The sequence below is a fragment of the Globicephala melas genome, chromosome Y, assembly GCF_963455315.2.
Source record: "Globicephala melas chromosome Y, mGloMel1.2, whole genome shotgun sequence".
Lineage (NCBI taxonomy): Eukaryota > Metazoa > Chordata > Mammalia > Artiodactyla > Delphinidae > Globicephala > Globicephala melas.
This window is the reverse complement of record NC_083336.1, coordinates 5,425,392-5,448,115: the sequence shown is the minus strand read 5'-3', so window position 1 is coordinate 5,448,115 and position 22,724 is coordinate 5,425,392. Positions and strand designations below refer to the sequence as shown.

Genomic DNA, 22,724 nt, shown 5'->3' with positions numbered 1-22,724 from the left:
CTAGCTTGAATGGTCCTCACATTGCCCCTAATGTGAATCGTTCCAACCTAACTCCCCCTCACCTGGGCTTCTGATCTGTCGATGACCCACAGTCATTGTGGTAACCACTGAATTCGGTTAGAAATTAACCCTTTTCCCCAGCTAAGATGTGTATGTGGATCTGAAGCTTGGAGTGCCATGAAGGCAAGCAACAGGTCTGTGCTTCACTGCTACATCCCCTGGGCCTGGGATATTCCCATCACAGAAGGCCCACAAACATCCTCTGTAACGTGCTCCTAAGATGCACTGGAAGATGGTAACTTAATCCACAATGAGACAGCACTTCACACCTGTTAGGAGGGCTATAATCCAAACCAGATAACAACTGGGGTCGGTGAGGATGTGGGGAAACTGGAACCCACATACACTGCTGCTGGAGTCTCAAGTGGTGCAGCCACTCTGGAAGAGAGTCTGGCAGCTCCTCAGAAGGTTAAATATAGAGTTGCCATGTGACCCAGCAATTCCCCTCCTAGGTATCTACCCAAAAGAAATGAAAACATATGTCCACACAAAAACCTGTAGACAAACGTTCAAAGCAAAATCATTCATAATAGCCCAAAAGTGGAAGCAACCCATGTTACTCAGCTGATGAGTGGAGAAATGAAATGTGCTCTATCCAGACAATGGAATGTTATTTGGCCATGAAAAGGAATAAAGTACCAATCTATGGTATGACACGAACGAATCTGGAAGACATTACGCTAAGTGAATGAAGCCAGACACAAAAGTCCACTGATTGATTGTATGATTCCATTTACATGAAATGTCCAGAACAGGGAAATCTGCAGAGACAAGAAAGTGGATTCGTGGTTGCCTAGGGCTGGCGGACGTGGGGAAATGGGGAGTGACTGCCGATCCAAAAAGGATTCTTTGGGGGCGATGACAATGTTCTAGACATTCACAGAAAGACAGACAAGATGAAAAGGCAGAGGCCTATGTACCAGATGAAGGAACAAAATAAAACCCCAGAAAAACAACTAAATGAAGTAGAGATAGGCAACCTTCCAGAAAAATAATTCAGAATAATGATAGTGAAGATGATCCAGGACCTTGGAAAAAGAATGGAGGCAAAGACCGAGAAGATGCAAGAAATGTTTAAAAAAGACCTAGAAGAATTAAAGAACAAACAAACAGAGATGAACAACACAATAACTAAAATGAAAAATACACTACAGGGAATTAATAGCAGAATAACTGAAGCAGAAGAATGGATAAGTGACCTGGAAGACAGGAATGGTGGAAGTCATTGCTGCGGAACAGAATAAAGAAAACAGAATGAAAAGAAATGAAGACAGCCTAAGAGACCTCTGGGACAACATTAAACACAACAACATTAGCATTATAGGGGTCCTAGAAGTAGAAGAGAGAGAGAAAGGACCAGAGAAAATATTTGAATAGATTATAGTTGAAACTTCCCTAACATGGTAAAGGAAATAGCCACCCAAGTCCAGGAAGCGCAGTGAGTCCCATTCAGGATAAACCCAAGGAGAAACACACCAAGACACAGCGTAATCAAATTGGAAAAATTAAAGACAAAGAAAAATTATTGAAAGCAGTAAGGGAAAAAGGAAAAATAACATACAAGGGAACTCCCATAAGGTGAAGAGCTGATTTCTCAGCAGAAACTCTACAAGTCAGAAGGGAGTGGCATGATATACTTAAAGTGATGAAAAGGAAGAACCTACCACCAAGATTACTCTACCCTGCAAGGATCTCATTCAGATTTGATGGAGAAATCAAAAGCTTTATAGGCAAGCAAAAGCTAAGAGAATTCAGCATCACCAAACCAACTCTACAACAAATGCTAAAGGAACTTCTCTAAGTGGGAAACACAAGAGAAGAAAAGGACCTACAAAAACAAACCCAAAACAATTAAGAAAATGGTCATAGGAACATACATATCCATAATTACCTTAAACGTGAATGGATGAAATGCTCCAACCAAAAGGCACAGGCTTGCTGAATGGATACAAAAACAAGACCCATCTACATGCTGTCTACAAGAGACGCACTTCAGACCTAGGGACACATTCAGACTGAAAGTGAGGGGATGGAGAAAGATATTCCATGCCAATGGAAATCAAAAGAAAGCTGGAGTAGGAATACTCATATCAGATAAAATAGACTTTAAAATAAAGATGTTACAAGAGACAAGGAAGGCCACTACATAATGATCAAGGGATCAATCCAAGAAGAAGATATAACAATTATAAATATATATGCACCCAACATAGGAGTACCTCAATACATAAGGCAACTGCTAACAGCTATAAAAAAGCAAATCGACAGTAACACAATAATAGTGGGAGACTTTAACATCTCACTTACACCAATGGACAGATCATCCAAAAAGAAAATAAATAAGGAAAGAGAAGCTTTAAATGACACAATAGACCAGATAGATTTAATTGATATTTATAGGACATTCCATCCCAAAACAGCAGATTACACTTTCTTCTCAAGTGTGCATGAAACATTCTCCAGAATAGATCACATCTTGGGTCACAAATCAAGCTTCAGTAAATTTAAGAAAACTGAAATCATATCAAGCATCTTCTCTGACCACAAGGCTATGAGATTAGAAATGAATTACAGGGGAAAAAAAGTAAAAAACACAAATACATGGATGCTAAACAAGACGTTACTAAATAACCAAGAGATCACTGAAGAAATCAAAGAGGAAATCAAAAAATACCTAGAGACAAATGACAATGAAAACACGATGATCCAAAACCTATGGGATGCAGCAAAAGCAGTTCTAAGAGGGAAGTTTATAGCTATACAAGCCTACCTCAAGAAACAAGAAACATCTCAAATAAACAATCTAATGTTAAACCTAAGGGAACTAGAGAAAGAAGAACAAACAAAACCCAGAGTTAGCAGAAGGAAAGAAATCATAAAGATCAGAGCAGAAATCAATGAAATAGAAACAAAGAATACAATAGCAAAGGTCAATAAAACTAAAAGCTGGTTCTTTGAGAAGACAAACAAAATTGCTAAACCATTAGCCAGACTCATCAAGAAAGAGGGAGAGGACTCAAATCAATAAATTTAGAAATGAAAAAGAAGAAGTTATAACAGACACTGCAGAAATACAAAGCATCCTAAGAGACTACTAAAAGCAACTCTATGCCAATAAAATGGAAAACCTGAAAGAAATGGACAAATTCTTACAAAGGTATAAACTTCCAAGACTGAACCAGGAAGAAATAGAAAATATGAACATACCAATCACAAGTAATGACATTGAAACTGTGATTAAAAACCTTCCAACAAACAAAAGTCCAGGACCAGATGGCTTCACAGGTGAATTCTGTCAAACATTTAGGGAAGAGCCATCCTTCTCAAACTCTTCCAAAAAATTGCAGAGGAAGGAACACTCCCAAACTCATTCTATGAGGCCACCATCACCCTGATATCAAACGCAGACAAAGATACTACAAAAAAAGAAAATTAGAGGCCAATATCACTGATGAATATAGATGCAAAAATCCTCAACAAAATACTAGCAAATAGAATCTTACAACACATTAAAAGGATCATACACCATGATCAAGTGGGAGTTATCCCAGGGATGCAAGGATTCTTCGACATACGCAAATCAATCAATGTGATTCACTGTATTAACAAATTGAAGAATAAAAACCATATGATCATCTCAATAGATGCAGAAAAAGCTTTTGACAAAATTCAACGCCCATGTACGATAAAACTCTCCAGAAAGTGGGCATAGAGGGAACCTACCTCAACATAATAAAGCCCATATATGACAAACCCACAGCAAACATCATTCTCAATGGTGAAACACTGAAAGCATTTCCTCTAAGATCAGGAACAAGACAAGAATGTACATTCTCACCACTCTTATTCAACATAGTTTTGGAAGTCCTAGCCATGGCAATCAGAGAAGAAAAAGAAACAAAAGGAATACAAATCGGAAAAGAAGATGTAAAACTGTCACCAGAAAACTACTAGAGCTAATCAATGAATTTGGTAAAGTTGCAAGATACAAAATGAATGCACAGAAATCTCTTGCATTCCTATACACGAATGATGAAAAAATCTGAAAGAGAAATTAAGGAAACACTCCCATTTACCACTGCAACAAAAGGAATAAAATACCTAGGAATAAACCTACCTAGGGAGACAAAAGACCTGTATGAAGAAAACTATAAGACACTGATGAAAGAAACTAAAGATGATACCAACAGATGGAGAGATATATCATGTTCTTGGATTGGAAGAATCAATTTTGTGAAAATGACCATACTACCCAAAGCCATCTACAGATTCAATGCAATCCCTATCAAATTACCAATGGCATTTTTTACGGAACTAGAACAAATCATCTTAAAATTTGTATGGAGACACAAAAGACCCCGAATAGCCAAAGCAGTCTTGACAGAAAAAAACGGAGCTGGAGGAATCAGACTCCCTGACTTCAGACTACACTAAAAAACTACAGTAATCAAGACAATATGGTACTGGCACAAAAACAGAAACACAGATCAATGGAACAAGATAGAAAGCCCGGAGATAAACCTACCTATGGTCAACTAATCTACGACAAAGGAGGCAAAGATATACAATGGAGAATAGACAGTCTCTTCAATAAGTGGTGCTGGGAAAACTGGACAGCTACATGTAAAAGAATGAAATTAGAACACTCCCTAACACCATACATAAAAATAAACTCAAAATAGATTTGAGACCTAAATGTTAAGACTGGACACTATAAAACTCTTAGAGGAAAACAAAGGAAGAACACTCTTTGACATAAATCACAGCAAGATCTTTTTTGATCCACCTCCTAGAGTAATGGAAATAAAAACAAAAATAAACAAATGGGACCTAATGAAACTTAAAAGCTTTTGCACAGCAAATGAAACCATAAACAAGATGAAAAGACAACCCTCAGAATGGGAGAAAATATTGCAAATGAATCAATGGACAAAGGATTAATCTCCAAAATATATAAACAGCTCATGCAGCTCAATATTAAAGAAACAAACAACCCAATCCAAAAATGGGCGGAAGACCTAAATAGACATTTCTCCAAAGAAGACATACAGATGGCCAAGAGGCACATGAAAAGCTGATCAACATAACTAATTATTAGAGAAATGCAAATCAAAACTGCAATGAGGTGTCACCTCACACGAGTTAGAATGGGCATCATCAGAAAATCTACAAACAACAAATGCTGGAGACGGTGTGGAGAAAAGGGAACCCTCTTGCACTGTTGGTGGGAATGTAAATTGATACAGCCACTATGGAGAACAGTATGGAGGTTCCTTAAAAAACTAAAAATAGAATTACCATATGACCCAGCAATCCCACTACTGGGCATATACCCAGAGAAAGCCATAATTCAAAAAGACACATGCATCCCAGTATTCATTGCAGCACTATTTACAACAGCCAGGTCATGGAAGCAACCTAAGTGCCCACTGACAGACAAATGGATAAAGAAGATGGATAAAGAATGGATAAAGAATACAATGAAATATTTCTCAGCCATAAAAATGGATAAAGAATACAATGGAATATTACTCAGCCATAAAAAGGAACGAAATTGAGTCATGTTTAGATGTGGATGATGTGGATGGATCTAGAGACTGTCATACAGAGTGAAGTAAGTCAGAAAGAGAAAAACAAATATCGTATATTAACGCATGTATGTGGAACCTAGAAAAATGGTACAGATGAACCGGTTTGCAGGGCAGAATTTGAGACACAGATGTAGAGAACAAACATATGGACACCAAGGGGGGAAAACCGCGGTGGGGTGGGGATGGTGGTGTGCTGTACTGGGCGACTGGGATTGACATGCATACACTGATGTGTATAAAACTGATGACTCATAAGAACGTGTTGTATAAAAAAAAAAAGAAACTAATACTAAACTTTCTTTGGGTTATTTGTATGGAAATATGTTAATATAAATGTTTCAGACATTACATGAAATTCTAAAAATCTTATATGCCCTGGTATAATGTTATAAGTCATAATTCTAGTTATTACTTTAAAACGTATATCTCAGAAATAACTAAATTTCTTTGTCAACTGCATTATTATGAACTTTCATCAAATCTTTAACCATGGCCATTTTTAAGTCTTTTGTCATTTACAGACAGTTCTGGGTATACTCTGATGCTTTTGCAAAAATGTTCCTATAAAAGGGTTTCATCTTCAAGGAATTCATGGAAAAGGCTCTGACAAGTACAGGTTTCTGGTAATTGACTATACTGCTGAACTGAATGAATAAGCATTTTCAGAACTCTAATGGAAAACTGATGAATTCATAAAAGTGCTAACAAAAGACCAAGATGAAAAAATTAATAACATGGGACTGAGTGAACTGATGAGGATAATTATAATTTTTGCGACTTTCTGTTTGAATAAAAAAAATGTTAAAAAAAAACAGTTCTAAAATTAGATCGAGGTGATGGTGGCACAACTCTGTGAATATCCTAAAAGCCATCGCATTGTACCCGTTAATGGGTACGCCCCACGGAATATGGATCATGTCTTACTAAATCTGTTATTAAAAAACTTTTCTTCTCAATCAGAAGGGATAAAAATCAACCCTATTTCTTCAGCATGATCAAGAGATCTCTCTCAGTAAGAAAAATAAAGCCAAACAAAAGGCTTTAAAGAAAATACATACATAGTGCACATGAAATAGTGGAAAAGGATTTTCCAAGTGAAGTTTGAACCCTAGAGCTAGAAAAAGCCAAGTGGCACTCGTAGTAGCCACAACGACGGTCAGGAGAGACACTGCAAGGTGAGAGCTCGGACGTCCCCCCACACCAGCCATGGGGCTCCCAGCCAGGACCCGCCCCTGCACCCACCTCCGACTGTTTCACCAGCAGCTCCGACCACTTCTGCCACAGGGGACACCTGTCCCTGTCCTCAAACGTGGTCTCATTGGAAGTCCAGCAGCACTGCTCATGGGTGTACCAGAAGGCGGACAGGCAGATGCCCTCCTTCAGGTCTGTCATCCAGTCGACGGCGAGATCGATGACCCTGGCCAGGGTGCCTGGAAGAAGCAGCGAGAGCCACTCAGAGGGACGGCAGGCATGGGCCAGGGCAGCACGTGCGCCCAGAGGGCGAGGCGAAGATGCCCGTGCCCCGGGCTGCCACGCACCCAGGAAGCCTCTTTCTTCAGTCTTGAGGTCACCTGAGCGAGTGGCAGGGCACCAGGTGTGGCAAAAGTGGTGCCCAGCCCAGTGAGACACAAAGGCCAATGATACGCTGTCCTCGGGGGTCTTCGATAGGGTGGGAGGGAGAGACCTGCAGCGCTGACCCCCACCGCAAGCCCCTGGGGCCGAGCAGCTTTCAGAACCAGCCCTCCGAATCTTAGAAACAGGGTACCTACACCCTATAAATCACGTAACCCCCTCAGCGGCTTCTGGGGCAGGATGCTGGCATCACACACATGAATATCCTCCAGGAAACCTGACAATTCAGACAAAATGGAGACAAAACCATTTATAACTGCCTTGTCATTGAAATAAAGTTTTGCCATCAAATGGAATCCAGCTTGAAAAATCTCACTTGTTAGAACTTTCTGGATTTTTAAAAAATTATGGATAAAGGACTGAGGAGCTACATAAGTAAATAACTACTTGAAAGGCCGATAGGAGTGGGATAAAATCGAGTGTGCAGTGGGCCAGAGAAGGCCATTTTAGGTCTCTTTCTAGAATAACCCATTCCAGTCTTTTACGAAGGCAGGGAATACCTTTGCGCTACCAAACTTTTCACAGTTTTACTGGGTCCTTATTAGAACATCAATTCCCAAAGGCAGCCATACGCCAGCCTCAGGCGACCTGGCCTTGCCACTCTCCTTGTTCCATCAGCAGTCGCCCACTGTTCTAGCCAGAACACCCGAATCCTCAGCAGCGTGCAGGCTCTGACCGCCGTTCCCACATTTCTCTCCAGGTTCCTCTCTCTCCATCACGAATCCCACGCACAGTGTTCCTTGGCACACCAGGCCCTCCTCTCTGCACCGCCTCAGATAGCACTGTCCTCCCCCAACCCGGCAAGCTCCTATTTATCTTCCAGATGCTGGCATTTATATCACCTCCTTCAGGAAGCCTCCCCTGATTTCCTAAGTCTGGGCTAAGTATACTTCCCAGGCACTCCCCATCACCATACCTATCACATCCTGATATGATCAGTATTTATATATATGTGTATACACACACACACACACACACACACACACACACCCCTCACATGCACACACACACACTCCAACTAGTCTATAAGGGTGGGGGGAGTCTCTTGTCTGGTTTGTGTGCCACGGTGGGGATCAAGCCAGGTGTCTAGACCCTGTGTCCCCTTTAAGTGGGCAAGGGCCATTGTATTCACGTCAGGTACATAGCTGGAACTATATATCCATGTTGAATGAATGAGAGCAACAAACGAATGAAAATCAGGAAACTCAGGTCCATCCATTCACTCAAGGGCTATTTATTGAGCACCTACGTACTACATGCCACGTACTGTTCCACACCCTGGGGTACAGCAGTGAACAAAGCAAACTCAGGTCCCTGCCTTCGTGGAATCTCAGCTTGTGCGAGAAGACACTAGATTGAATAAGTAAGTAAATGAGGGGCTCCAACAGAAGGTGGTAGGTGCTAGAGAGGAGAATACAGCACGTTCCAATGGCAGCCATTTCCTACGATGGTGCAGGAGAACAGTCGGACACGTCCTCAAAAAGTTAAACAAGGAGTCACCACCTGACCAAACACTTCCATTCCTAGGCATCTGCCCACGAGAAATGAAAACATACACCCAACACAAGACATGTACGCAAATGTTCACAACTGCATATTCACAAAAGCCGAACAGTGGAAACAACCCATATGCCCATCAATTGCTGAATGGAGAAAGAAAATGTGGTCCACCTACAATGGCAACAAAAAGGAATGAAGCGCTGACACATGCGACAGCATGGATGAACCTTGGAAACGTTATGCTGTAAAAGAAGCCAGTCACAAAAGACCATATATTGTATGCTTCCATTTTATGAAATGTCCAGAGTAGGCAAATCTACAGAGACAGCAAGTAGATTAGCGGTTGCCCAGGACTGAGCGGAGGCTAGGGGCACTGGGGCTGATAGCTAAAGGGTAGGAAGGTTCTTTGGGAGCTGATGAAAATGTTCTAAAATTGGCCTTGGTGATGGTTGCAAAACTGTGAATACGCTAAAAACCACCAAGTTGTACACTTTAGGTGAACTGTATGGTATGTGAGTTATATCTCAATAAAGCTGTTACGTACACACACACATACATACATATAGTGGGCGAGGGCGACGAGGCTCAGAGAGGGAGACGTGCTTTTAGAAAAGGTGGTCAGAGAACACCTCAAGCAGATGACGACATTGGAACAAAAACTGCCCTGTGTGGTACAACAGCGACACCCAGTGGTGACTCCTGGTTAACGCCCTGCAGAGGAGCCGCAGCTTGGGCCTCTCCGTCTTGGGCGTCGGAATATAATGCCGGGCTGCCTGCCACTACGGAGGTGACAAGCCAGACAGTGGGACCCCTGGGGCTCGCCACTGGGGAACGGGAAGGTGAATGGGGCAGTTTTCTGGCTTTTCCTTCATCCAGATCAAAAGAACACTTTCGCCACCTTCACTGCCAAGATCATCTCTTTCTTGCCTCCCTCCTATACTCATCTGCTGATGTGACCATGGGATCGCCCTTCTCCAGCAGTCCTCACCCCTGGCTGCATATCAGAATCACAGGGGAAAGGGGGCTTTACTCAATGATAGGGTGTCATCTCCAGGGAGCTACTATTTAATTGAAGCCTGGGCAGCAGAATTTTTTTTTAATTCCCCAGGTGATTCTTCCTGAAAGAACTGATGGAAATCGGATTAACAGTGAAGCCCGATGGTCGGTATCTGACTTGCTAAAGATAGCCCGACAGGGCTCTGAGATCAGTTGATAAATCTATGCTGTGTGACTCCAGCAGGACGCCAAGACATCTACTCTGATTCCTTCATTTCCCGTATTCATCCCTCCTTCCCAGGAGCCAAGAATAACACAGGGTACAGTTTTATAAATCTATTCTAAAGAAAGACATCGAAGTTCGCAGCAAACTACCCTCCCCGCCCTCCCCCCCACCCCACCTACCTTTAAAGGACTTCATAGAGCCAAACGAATGGGTGGCAAAACGCCATATGTCCATGAACTCGAATTCCCTCCCAGCACTGCTCCCAATATATACCGGGAGTGCCACTGGGAGGAGAAGGACAGGATGGGCGGAATGGGTGGGTAGCTGCTGTGGCCGGAAGGAGAGGACTGCCCCTTCAGCACTCTCCTGGGCCCTTTAGGACATGCCAGGCAGAGGGAGCCCCTCCCCGGCAACCAGGCACCTCTTACCACTGTAGATGTAACGAGTGACAGGGCAGCCAGAAATCAAAGTCCTCTAATCACAAAATTTTACCCTATGCCCCGCAGGTGCTCTGCGAGTACGTACTATATTCAACCTGTATCACACAGCCATTCTCTGATCAGTCCTATAAGCAGAACTAGTGTGTTACTACAGACAGGGGGAGTTTCTTAAGGGAATCTCTTCAGCATGATCAAATTTTTTTCTCCTTAGACATTAACCTTCACAGCCTCCTAAAGGCAAGTAAGTTTCAGGAAACAATTTCCATGGAGGGCTGTGCATTTTCTATGAAAAGGGGAGGTGTCCCCTCCAGATACTCATTCATTCATTCTGTAAACAGCTACTGCTCACAAACATGGTGCTGGGATTATAAAAATGAAGGACACGGAGTCCCTGAGGGTCAGAACAACCCATGGGCTGGAGGCACCCCCCCGCCCCGGGCCTACCTCAGACCCTGTGGTGTCTCGCGTTACCGTGAGCATCTCTCGATGTTTACAATTCATCTCAGGGCCTGCCGGTGTTAGTAAAGGCCAGTCTCATATGTTTTATTTTTAGAGACCAACATGTTCCCGTCCTTTCTCGCCTTCTACGTGGCCAAGTACTATAGAAGGTGTGTTTTCAATAAAATCCAGCATGGCGGTAAACCTTTGTACAGTGTGGAAAGGGCCAACCCGCCTTCTCGGTACTGCGCTCCAATGACCGTACCTGGGCCTGTCCATGCCTTGGGGTCTTTTTGCTTTACTGATGATAGATTTATGTTACGTGTATCGTCGTGTACTGTGCCCTTAGGTATTTCAAGTAACAGCCCCCTTGCCTGAAGTACAAGAGAAACACTCCACGTACCTGCCAGCAGGCCGATGAGCAGCATCACCGCCCATCCCGACCAGGCGTCCAGCAAGCTCTTGATGAACTCCCATATGGACGACTTGCTTTTGCTGGTTATCTAGAAGCAGAAAGACATCGGAGCTGATGTGGATACACTTTCCAATTCAGGCTTCCTTCTCTGAAACTGTTTCCTCAGGAAACACGGTGATTGAGAAAACGAATATAATGAAGCAACTAGACTGCCGCTAACGTGACTCTTTCAGTTACCTAGCACAGTGGTTAAATGGGCTTTCTAGTTCACAGAGCTAGAAAGATGCCATGGTAGTCTCCAAAGAATCCAAAAAAGTTCACTTACTTAAAAAAACCTCACTAAGTGTGATGTGATCTTTGATTATTTCAAAGCCATTCTGAAGGAAGACATCACTTCGGTGTCACCGTTTTGAATACAAATCATTATTTTAGCCTAAATCGTAAGGTCTGTTCACAAAAGACCCTCTTCGACAAAGACTTCAATTCCTTCTTTCATTTTCCAAGCTACACGTTAACAACAAGAACGAACTTTCCTTCTCTTTCTTCATTTCTTCCTCCCTCCCTCCTCCCTCCCTCCCTCTCTCCCTCCTTCCTTCCTTCCTTCCTTCCTTCCTTTCCTTCCTTTCTTCATGGCTGCGTTGGGTCTTCGTTGCTGTGCGCGGGCTTTCTCTTAGTTGTGGCGAGCAGGGCCTACTCTTCGTTGAGGTGCATGGGCTTCTCATTGCAGTGGCTTCTCTTGTTGCGGAGCACAGGCTCTAGGCGTGTGGGCTTCAGTAGTTGTGGCACATGGGCTCAGTAGCTGTGGCTCGTGGGCTCTAGAGCGCAGGCTCAGTAGCTGTGGCACGCGGGTTTAGTTGCTCCGCGGCATGTGGGATCTTCCCAGACAAGGGCTCAAACCCATGTCCCCTGCATTGGCAGGTGGATTCTTAACCACTGCACCACCAGGGAAGTCCCAAGAGCTTTCTTTTTTTAACTGAAGTATAATTGATTTACAATGTTAATTTCAGGTGTACAGCAAAGTGATTCAGTTATACCTATATATTCTTTTCCCGATTCTTTTCCATTATAGGTTATTACAAAATATTAAATATAGTTCCCTGTGCTATACAGTAGGACCTTATTGTTTATCCATTTTATATACGGTAGTGTGTATCTGTTCATCCGAACTCCTAATTTATCCCTCCCCCACCCTCTTTCCCCTTTGGTAACCATAAGTTGGTTTTCTATGTCTGTGAGTCTGTTTCTGTTTTGTAAATAAGTTCACTTGTGCCAGTTTTTTAGATTCCACATATAAGCAACATCATATGATATTTGTTTTTCTCTGACTTACTTCACTCAGTATGATAATCTCTAGGTCCATCCATGTTGCTGCAAGTGGCATTATTTCATTCTTTTTCATGGCTGAGTAATATTCCGTTGTATACGTGTACCACACCTTCTTTATCCATTCCTCTGTCAGTGGACATTTAGGTTGCTTCCATGTCGTGGCTATTGTCAATAGTGCTGTTAGCTTTGTGCAGTGGCAGTATCATAGCCAATGAGGTTTATCCGAGGCGTGATTACTGCTAATTGTAAATAGCGCTGCTATGAACATTGGAGTGCATGTATATATTCAAGTTAGAGTTTTCTCTGGATACATGCCCAGGAGTGGGATTGCCGGATCACGTGATAACTCTAATTTCAGTTTTTTAAGGAACCTCCATACTGGTCTCCATACTGGCTGTATCAACTTACATTCCCACCAACAGTGTAGGAGGGTCCCCTTTTCTCCACACCCGCTCCAGCACTGTTGTTTGTAGATTTTTTGATGATGGCCATTCTGACCAGTGTGCGGTGATACCTCACTGTAGTTTTGATTAACAGCAAGAAGGCTGAATGAGCCAGCCTGGATCACGCTTTCCAAGCAGATGGTTACATCTAAACACATTGTAAGAGCACCCGTTTGCCTCCCTGTATTAACAGAAACCTACATTCCTGAGATCATCATTCCCCTCATAACCCTTTAGAGCAAGGGCTGGCAAACATTTTCTGTAAAGAGACAGAAGGTAAATATTTTCAGTTCGGCAGGTCAGATGGTCTCCGTGGCAACTACTGGACTCTGCTGCTGTAGCACAGGAGCAGCCATATAGAGCATGCGCACGTGCGGGCGAGGCTGCGAGCCAAGGAACCGGCGCTGAGCGAACACGCGCTGCGCTGGATTTGCTCGCCCTCGGTCGCCGACGGCCCCCTCACGGCTGCTTCGTCTCCGACTTGACCCCTCCGTGGAGGGGGCCCCGTCCTCGCCACTCTCTCCCGCCTTTCACTTGTGGCCACTCTGCTGGCTGCCCTCCTTCACCTCTATCTGCTTCCGCTAAGCATCCGTCACTGAGCCCCAGCCTGCCCCCCAGAACCCACTAACTCTGGCACTGCTCTGGGGCCCAACTGCTCCTGACCTCTCTCTCCAGACCCAGGCCACCTGGGCCGCTTCTAAAGCTTCAGCACCCAGTCGCATGCCAAGGACCCCTCACGCTCCACCAACAGCCCTGACCCTGCCCTTGAACTGCACAGGCTTCTCTCGCCTGCCTACCCGCTCCAGCCACAGGCTGGACAAACAGTTCAAACTCACAGCGCCTGAAACCGAACTCAGTGGCCTCCCCCTGAAATCTGCCGCGTCCCCTTTCCCTCCTCTCGTCATCCAAGGCATCACCCTCTTCTGACCACAGCCAGGGCGTCATCCTGGCCCCACTGCCCACCTCCATCCTGGCAACGGCTCCTGTGAAGGATCTGGACCCCAAGCCTCTCTCCATCGGCACTTCACTGCCCTCTGTCAGATCTTCTTCCTCTTTCTCCTGAGCTCATTTCCAAGCTTCCTGTTTCTCCCCTGGCAGTGCATCTCTCTTGTATCCTGTGGCCATGAAAACGAAATCCAGGGCTTTCCCGGTGGCACAGCGGTTGAGAATCCACCTTCCATTGCAGGAGACACGGGTTCGAGCCCCGGTCCAGGAAGATCCCACATGCTGCAGAGCAGCTAAGCCCGTGCACCCCAACTACTGAGTCTGCACTCTAGAGCCCACGAGCCACAACTACTGAGCCCACACACCGCAACTACTGAAGCCCGTGCGCCTACAGCCCATGTTCCACAACAAGAGAAGCCACCTCAATGAGAAGCCAGCGCACCACAACAAAGAGGAACCCCCGCTCGCCACAACTAGAGAAAGCCCACGTGCAGCAATGAAGACCCAACACAGCCAAAAATAAACAAACAAATAAATAAATAAGTAAACAGGAAATCCAGGGACTTCCCTGGTGGTCCTGTGGTGGAGAGTCCACCTTACAATGCAGGGGCCACAGGTTCGATCCCTGGTGAGGAAACTAAGATCCCAAATGCTGTGAGGCAACTAAGCCCACGCACCACAACTACTGAGCTGGTGCACCTCAACTCTAGTTGAGCCCACGTGCCATAAACTACAGAGCCCACGTGCTCTGCAGCCCGTGTGCCACAACTACAGACCACAATTACAGAGCCCACGCACCCTGGAGCCTGTGAGCCACAAGTAGAGAGAGAAAACCCACCCACCACAACTAGAGAGAAGCCCACGCGCCACAACGAAAAGATCCCGCATGTCTCAACGAAGATCCCGTGTGCTGCTGCTAAGACCCACCGCAGCCAAAAATAAATAAAATTTTAAAATAATAAAATAAATCTTAAAAAAAAAAAAGGAAATCTAAACTCCTCTTCATGGTCTACTCAGTGGTTCCCAATGTGGCCCCATCGCCCACGTGGCCGGACTCATCTCTAGTCCTCCCCTTCCGTGAATCTGCCACCAAACCTTAGAGCTCCTTGAACTGCCTAAATGTGCCACGGTATTTCATGCCTCTGTGACCTAAAAAAGCCACTCCTGATGAGAATCCTTTCCCCTTCCTCTGCCTGGCAAATTCTTAGTCATCCTTCAAGACCCCACTGAGATCGCACCCCCTCTAAAAACTCCCTCCCTAACCATCCCTCCTAAATGATCCCACAGCACTTGATACATAACCTTACTGCAGCCCATAAAAATATATATTGACTGCCTACGAGAGGCCAGGCACTGTAATATGTGCTTTCATACACATAGAGCCCGATTTAATCTTCTGGTATAATTAACTCCATCCTTACAGATGAGAAGATGGGGTCCAGAAATGGCACCCCAGAAGTCAGCCAACCTAAAGATGTCAAAGTCAGGATGCACCCAATCTGTCTGGTTCCAGAGCCCCACTCCTTGCCCTCCACACCACACCTCTGTATGACATAGCCTTCCACCCAAAGCACCTGGTATTAGAATTACCTGTCCACATCTCTGCCTCTCCCACTAGCCCTTCTCTTCTCTAGAACCTAGCTCAGCACATGACACATGAACCCAAGCTCTAGCTCAGTGACTGTCCGATAGAAGCATGGCCCAGCCCTCCGAAGGGATTCCCCTCACAGTGTCCTTATGAACAGCATGTACCTTTCTGTGTCTGTCGGTGTCCCGTGACTTCTCCCTCAGCCAGTCGATGGTGTGGAAGTCCTCATACGTCCCCACATCAGGGAACGGCTCGTCAAGGAAATCCATCAGGTTTCCAGAGCCACTCATCGCTCCTGCATTGACCATGCTACTTACACCTGGGAGAGAAAACCTGTCGTTAAAAACGTGAGCAGAACATCTGCACAGACCTGGCAGAACAATCCACGTGTGCTATTTTTTTGCACAGGAAAGACATTTCAGCATAGGCACCTCTGCTGTGATGAAAGATACATACAGTCTGTCTTAGTGAGCACAGGCTGCTGTAACAAAAATACCACAGACTGGGTGGCTCATCAACAACACACATTTATTTCTCACAGTTCCGGAGGCTGTGAAGTCCAAGATCAAGGCACTTACTTAGAGATTCAGTGTCTGGTGAGAGCCCACTTCCTGTTCACAGATGGCCATCTACTCACTGTGTCCTCATCTGGTGGAGCTCTCTGGGGTCTCTTTTATAAGGTCACTAATCCCATCCATGAGGACTCAGCTTTCATGACCTCATCACCTCCCAAAGGCCCCTCCTCCCAACACCATCACATTGGGGATTAGGTTTCAACATATGAATTTTGGGGAGACACAAACGTTAATTTTTTTTTTTAAATCTTTATGTTATATTGGAGTATAGTTGATTAACAATGTTGTGATAGTTTCAGGTGTACAGCAAAATGATTCAGTTATACATATACATGTATCTTTTTCCAATTCTTTTCCCATTTAGGTTGTTACAGGATATTGAGCAGAGTTCCCTGTGCTACACAGTAGGTCCTTGTTGGTTACCTATTTTATATACAGCAGGTGTACATGTCAATCCCCAACTCCCTAACTATCCCTTTCCTCCACCCTTCCCCTCAGTAACCGTAAGTTCATTCTCTAAGTCTGTGAGTCTGTTTCTGACAAATGTTACTTTCTTATTATTTGTGGTAGTTTTGTGCTATAAAGTCACCATGGCCACCTAATTAGTGAGTACTAAATCACCGTCCCCAAGAGAAATTACACGGATAGGTTCCTTCGAGCCTCTGGTCAGAACATCTTCAGCAACCAATCAATATACAACCTTGTTTTGTGTGTTTCTGTTTAAAGACACCTTATCAAATATATATCGTTGGTTCATCCACTGAACTCATAGCCAAACAGCACTGTTACTCACGCTGCAGGAAGCTTGTCTAACAAACATATTCTCTCCATGAGGCCCAGCACAGCCTTCTCGTGAAGGCTACAGACAGAAGGCTTCTCGAAACACTACAGACACTCCTGCCCTGCATTTCAAGGCCGCTGCAAACGGCAAAATTACCAATAAAAAAAGCACAAAAATGCGAAAAATATGGCACTAAAGAGACTGTGAAAAGAACGCTTGTTTCTGGTCTGGGCACTGAAACAAGACGGCAGAGCACCAATTTCTCCAACCTTAGCTGGGATCGTGCATTCCTGGCAACTCAAACTTTTTGAGGCTCTGCACGTGCACTGTGCGAATGACTGGGCAAGCGCCCCATGTATTGCTCTGGATGTTACAAATACATTTTAGTGAGCAGGCAAATTCACAAATACGGAACCAACCGCTCATAATGAGGGTCAACTATAACCATTTCTGGAAAACCTCACCTTCTGCAAAAGCAGGGCATCAACATGAGAGGCCTGGGGGAAACAGGGTTGAGGCATACCACTCAAAACCAAATCACTGTAGTCAAACCAGTAACCGGTTCTCCTGGGAGATAAAGCGGACCACTGAGGCAGACAACCTCTGCGGATACTCGAGACGTACAGCAACAGCAGAGTGAAAATGCTAAGACTTAACTCACTGGTGGGAGCCAAGGTGATCCACAGAGGGAGTGGTCCTCTGCACTGGGGGTGGGGGGGATGCCATGGGGATGACAAGGAGGCAGGACAACCTGCCACGTGAGCCATGCTATGGTCTGAACGTGTGTGTCTCCCCACCCAAATTCATACATTGAAAGCCTAACCCCCAAAAGATGGTATTAGAAGATGGGGTCTTTGGGAGGTGACTGGGTCATAAGGGCAGTACCTTCAAGAATGGGACTAGTGCCCTTATAAAAGAGGCCCCAGGGAGCTCCTCTGCCCCTTCCACCATGTAAGGACACAATAGGAAATCTGTGACTGGAAAAAGAACCATCACCTGACCATGCTGGCACCCTGATCTCAGACTGCCAGCCTCCCGAACTGTGAGGAATAAATGTCTGTTGTTTATAAGCCATCCAGTCTGTGGTATTTTGTTATAGCAGCAGGAACAGACTAAGACAAAGAGCCATACCAGGCTGGCAGCACACTGCCCCGGGCAAGCAGCCCTGAGTGCAGGCCCTCACTTCTAATTTTCCTTAAAATACAGTCAAAAGGGTGCCTGCTGCCAGGGCAGTAAGCAAAGTGGAGGATTTCTTCCTTTCCTGCCTAAGATAATAATTCCGCTCCTATTATTCCGCCTCCCATTGTCTGGAAAACAATCTCAAATAAACCAAGTCATCTTCCATGTTACACCACCATCAGAACCTGATTTACAGATCACACAGGAAATAATCAGACACAGAGAAAACGCTTTGCAGCAGGACCAATGTTCACCACCAGTTAGCAAGAAAAATAATACACTCTTACAAAGACAAGAGGTTGGAATAAACACTAAACCAAAATTTCTTTGGCAAAGAGCATGGAAATTTGAATTATAGGACGGGAACCACAAAAGTGCCGGAATAAGATGGTTAAAGAAGTGCAGGGTAGTTATTAAAATATTTGAGCACAGGCTTCTCTCAATTGCTTTATGTATTTTTATATCTGGAGGACTCAACCACGACCTGACAAAACTGCATTTTGATCAAATTGAAAAGTCGCTACAGGCAAAGTGGAGTAATCACCTTACAAGCAATAAAATGGCGATAGTTATTGATTTATTGACTGTCTATGCAACTTTGCTACTTTAAAAGTTTGAAGTCTGAGCCATGTCAAGCTGAAAACTATACCCACTGATTAATGTCCAGGGAAGAATCATATTGCAGAAGTCAGTGGCAACCAATAATAAAAGGGAAGGAATAAAATTAGAAAGCAAAGATTTCATTTTCATTTCTAGAAAAACAAGATGGTAATAGCCTTGTATTTTATGCGGTAAAGAAAATCTCTGAGGGGAAAAAGAAGATGGCAGGCTGCTGACCCACAATGGGTAGCCCGTGTAAGAAAACCCGAGCCAGCAGATCGAAGAATTGCAGAGACCTGGACATTCTATTAAAAAGAAGTTCATGGGCTTCCCTGGTGGCGCAGTGGTTGAGAGTCCGCCTGCCGATGCAGGGGACACGGGTTCGTGCCCCGGTCCGGGAAGATCCCACATGCCGCGGAGCGGCTGGGCCCGTGAGCCATGGCCGCTGAGCCTGCGCGTCCGGAGCCTGTGCTCCACAACGGGAGAGGCCACAACAGTGAGAGGCCCGCGTACCGCAAAAAAAAAAAAAAAGAAGAAGTTCATGTTACCTGAAATTTAACCAAATCTCTAGTCAAGCAACAACTCCAGGCAATAATGATTGAAACAAAAAGTCACTCTGGAGAACAAATGTATCTTTAAACTTTGGTGGAGCATGTCATCGTCCTGACAATCAGACGCATAATTGGTAAAGGAAAATAAACATGATCTAATCCGTAGATCTAATTGGAGGCTTTCCCTGGGGGCCCAGAAGGAGGTGGTGACTTCGCTTCTGAAGCTCGGGTTAAGAAAGACAGGAGGACCAGAAGCGTAAGAAGAGGGCATCCAGGTCAGAAATAACGGAAAGAGGGAATTCCCTGGTGGTCCAGTGGTTAGGACTCAGCACTTTCACTGCTGAGGGCAGGGGTTCGAACCCTGGTCAAGGAAGTAGGATCCTGCAAGCTGTGTGGCATGGCCAAAAACTTTAAGAAAAGAAAAATGGAAAGAATTCTATCTGGGATCCCCTGGGAGATATAGATGGATAGGAAATGAGAATCCAGCCAAACACAGGAACAAAAAGGAATGAACTCCAGGGACTTGATGAGAAATAAACTTAACCTGTGTAAGTTCAATACAGCACCCAAAGGGATGCAAAGACTGCTGACCCCTGAACAACCCAGGTTTGAACTGGGTGGGTCCACTTATACGTGGATTTAGTTCGATAAATATCATACCTGTATTTTCATTTTACAGATCTTTACCTACGTGAGGGGAAAAGTTTGTGTTCGATTAGAGAGCCCAATATGTAGAATCACAAGAACTAGGGTTTGAGTCCTGATTCTATCCAGACTGTTTCAGCTTCCTGCCCTTGGGTGAGTCATTCATCAATTCCTTTGGTTTTGAGGCAGTGAGAGCAGGATGCGGCTTTTCGACTGCGCTGGGGGTCAGTGTCCCTAACTCCCACGTTGTTCAAGGGTCAACTATAGTCATCTGCACCTTAGAGGGGAGCCCTTGCTCCTCTCACCTGGTTTTATTTCTTCTCGCCAATAAGAGCACTTCTGCTGGCAGATGACACCTCTGCTTATGATTTCAGGAAGGACAGCATCCTAGATCCTGCATCTGAGATTCCTACTTGGTCTGGATCGTCGAGGTCAGAGCACAGCAAACTGCAGGCTGTGGGCTAAATCCGGCCTGCTGCCTGACTTTGTAAATAAGTTCTAGAGGAACACAGCCATGCCCACTCCACATATTGTCTATGGCTGCTTTCACATCGCAACGGCACAGTTGAGTAGTTATGACAAAGGCCAAATGGCCCCCCAAAGCCTCAAATGTTTACTATTTGGCCATTTACAGAAAACGTTTGCTGACTCCCGATCTACACGGTGGACTGAACACAGAACCAGCTCAGATTCTCTACCTGTCCCTGCATCTACAGCATTTTCAGTGGGACCTTGCGGCTCCTCTTCATTAAGAGGTAGAGTCTATTTCTCCAGCTCCTGAATCAGGGCTGGGCCTTGGGACATGCAGTGGAAGTGACAGCATGCATGTACTGAGTCTAGACCCCAAAGGCGACGTGGCCTCTGCTTTCTTCCTGGGCCTTCTGCCATGAGCAGAAGCCAGGCTAGATGCTGGAAGATGAGTGACCACAGGGAGTCAAGGTGGGTCATCTCAACTGAGGCCATCCTAGATCATCCAGGCTCACCAAGCACAGATTCATGAGTGAGCCCAGCCAAGAGCAGCTGGCTTTGACCCAATCAAACCACCCAGCTGACCTGCAGACCGTGAGAAAAATGAATGATTATTGTTTTAAGCCACCGGGTTTTTTTGAAAAGGTTGTCATGTAGCAGCATCATAACAATGTTTAACAGGTATGATTTACGTGGGCTCCAAGGGAGAGAAGAAATGAAGATGGCTAAGTTAGTTGCAAGGGAGGACAACTAACTTAGTTGCAGCAACAGATAACACAGCTGGCAACAGAGACAGGATGGAATCGAACTTCACACTGGAGGTGACCATCCTGAAGAAAGAGCATCTCTCTTACACAACCATATTTACACAGGGACTTTGGAAGACACAAAGGACACCTAGGTCTTTTATCCAATCCTTAAAGGCAAGAGAGGATCTATAGAGTATGAGGGTAGCTGTGGGCTTTTCATATTCAACAAGCTATCCTAGCTTGTTGAATGTTTTTAATCACGAAAGGGTGTTGAATTTTGTCAAATGTTTTTTCTGCATCTATTGAGATGATTATGTAATTTTTATTCTTCATTCTGTTAATGTAGTGTATCACATGGGTTTATTTTCAGATGTTGAACCATCATGGCACCTAGTGATAAATCCCATTTGGTCATGGTGTAAGATCCTTTTAATATGCTGTTGAATTCAGTTTGTAGTATTTTGTTGAGGATTTTTGCATCTATACTCATCAGGGATACTGGTCTCCAATTTTATTTTCTTGTAGTGTCTTTTTCTGGCTTTGGTATCAGGGTAATGCTGGCTTCATTAAAGAGTCTGGAAGTGTTCCCTCTTCTTCAATTTCTTTTAGAAGAGTTTGAAAAGAAACTGAATTAATTCTTCTTTAAAAATTTGATAGAATTCACCAATGAAACCATCTGGTCCTGGGCTTTTCTATGTTGGGAGGCTTTTTTATCACAAAGTCCACCTCTTTACTAGTTACAGGTCTGTTCACATTTTCTATTCTTCATTATTCAGTCTTGGCAGGTTGTATAGTTCTAGGCATTTATCATTTTTTTCTAGATTATCCAGTTTCCTGGCATATAACTCCTTATAGGAGTCTCTTATAATCCTTCTTATTTTTGTGGCATCAGTTGCAATGTCTCCTCCTTCATTGCCGATTTTATCTGAGTCTTCTCCTTTTTTTTCTTAGTCTAGCTAAAGCTTTGTCAATTTTGTTGACCTTTAACAAAAAGATGGGGCTATTTAACAAAAAATTGATGTTAACACCAACTCTTAGTCTCATTGATTTTTCAACTGCTTTTCTATTCTGTATTTCATTTATTTCCCCTAATCACTATTATGTCCTTCCTTCTGCTAACTTTGGGCTTAGTTTGTTCTTTTTTTGGTCATTGAGGTGTAAAGTCAGGTTGTTTATTTAGAATCTTCTTTTTAAATGTAGGTGTTTATCACTATAAACTTCCCTCTTAATACTGCTTTTGCTGCATCCCATAAGTTTTGGTATGCTGTGTTTTTGTTTTCATTTGTCTCAAGATATTTTCTAATTTTCCTTTTGGTTTCTTCTATGACCCACTGGTTGTTCAAGAGTGCGTTGTTTCATTTCCATATGTTTGTGAACTTTCCTATTTTCCTTCCACTGATTTATCGTTTCATTCCATTGTGATCAGAGAGCATAGCTGGTATAATTTCAATCTTCTTAAATTTGTTGAGACTTATTCTGTTGACATAACATGAGATCTATCCTGGAGAATGTTGTGTGCTTGAGAAGAATGTGTATTCTGCTACTGTTGGGTGGAACATTCGACAAATGTCTGTTA

At 44.1% G+C, this 22,724-nt stretch overlaps 1 protein-coding gene and 1 pseudogene across 6 annotated transcripts in view; one reads left to right on the top strand and one right to left on the bottom strand.

Moving 5' to 3' along the window:
- LOC115850479 (H(+)/Cl(-) exchange transporter 4) overlaps nucleotides 1-22,724 on the bottom strand; it is a 176,818-nt gene that overhangs the window by 125,270 nt on the left and 28,824 nt on the right. For all 6 annotated transcript variants that reach the window (XR_011377172.1, XR_011377174.1, XR_011377173.1 and 3 more), the window contains exons 2-4: nucleotides 15,765-15,919; nucleotides 11,287-11,386; nucleotides 6,894-7,081 (exon numbers count right to left, since the gene is read on the bottom strand). Coding sequence is in view for 1 of the 6 variants with exons in the window: in XM_070044763.1 (XP_069900864.1) it covers nucleotides 6,894-7,081; nucleotides 11,287-11,386; nucleotides 15,765-15,908 (432 nt within the window). In the remaining 5 variants the exon portion in view is untranslated. The remainder of the gene's footprint in view (nucleotides 1-6,893; nucleotides 7,082-11,286; nucleotides 11,387-15,764; nucleotides 15,920-22,724) is intronic.
- Nucleotides 12,807-12,929, top strand: LOC115850059 (U4 spliceosomal RNA; annotated as a pseudogene).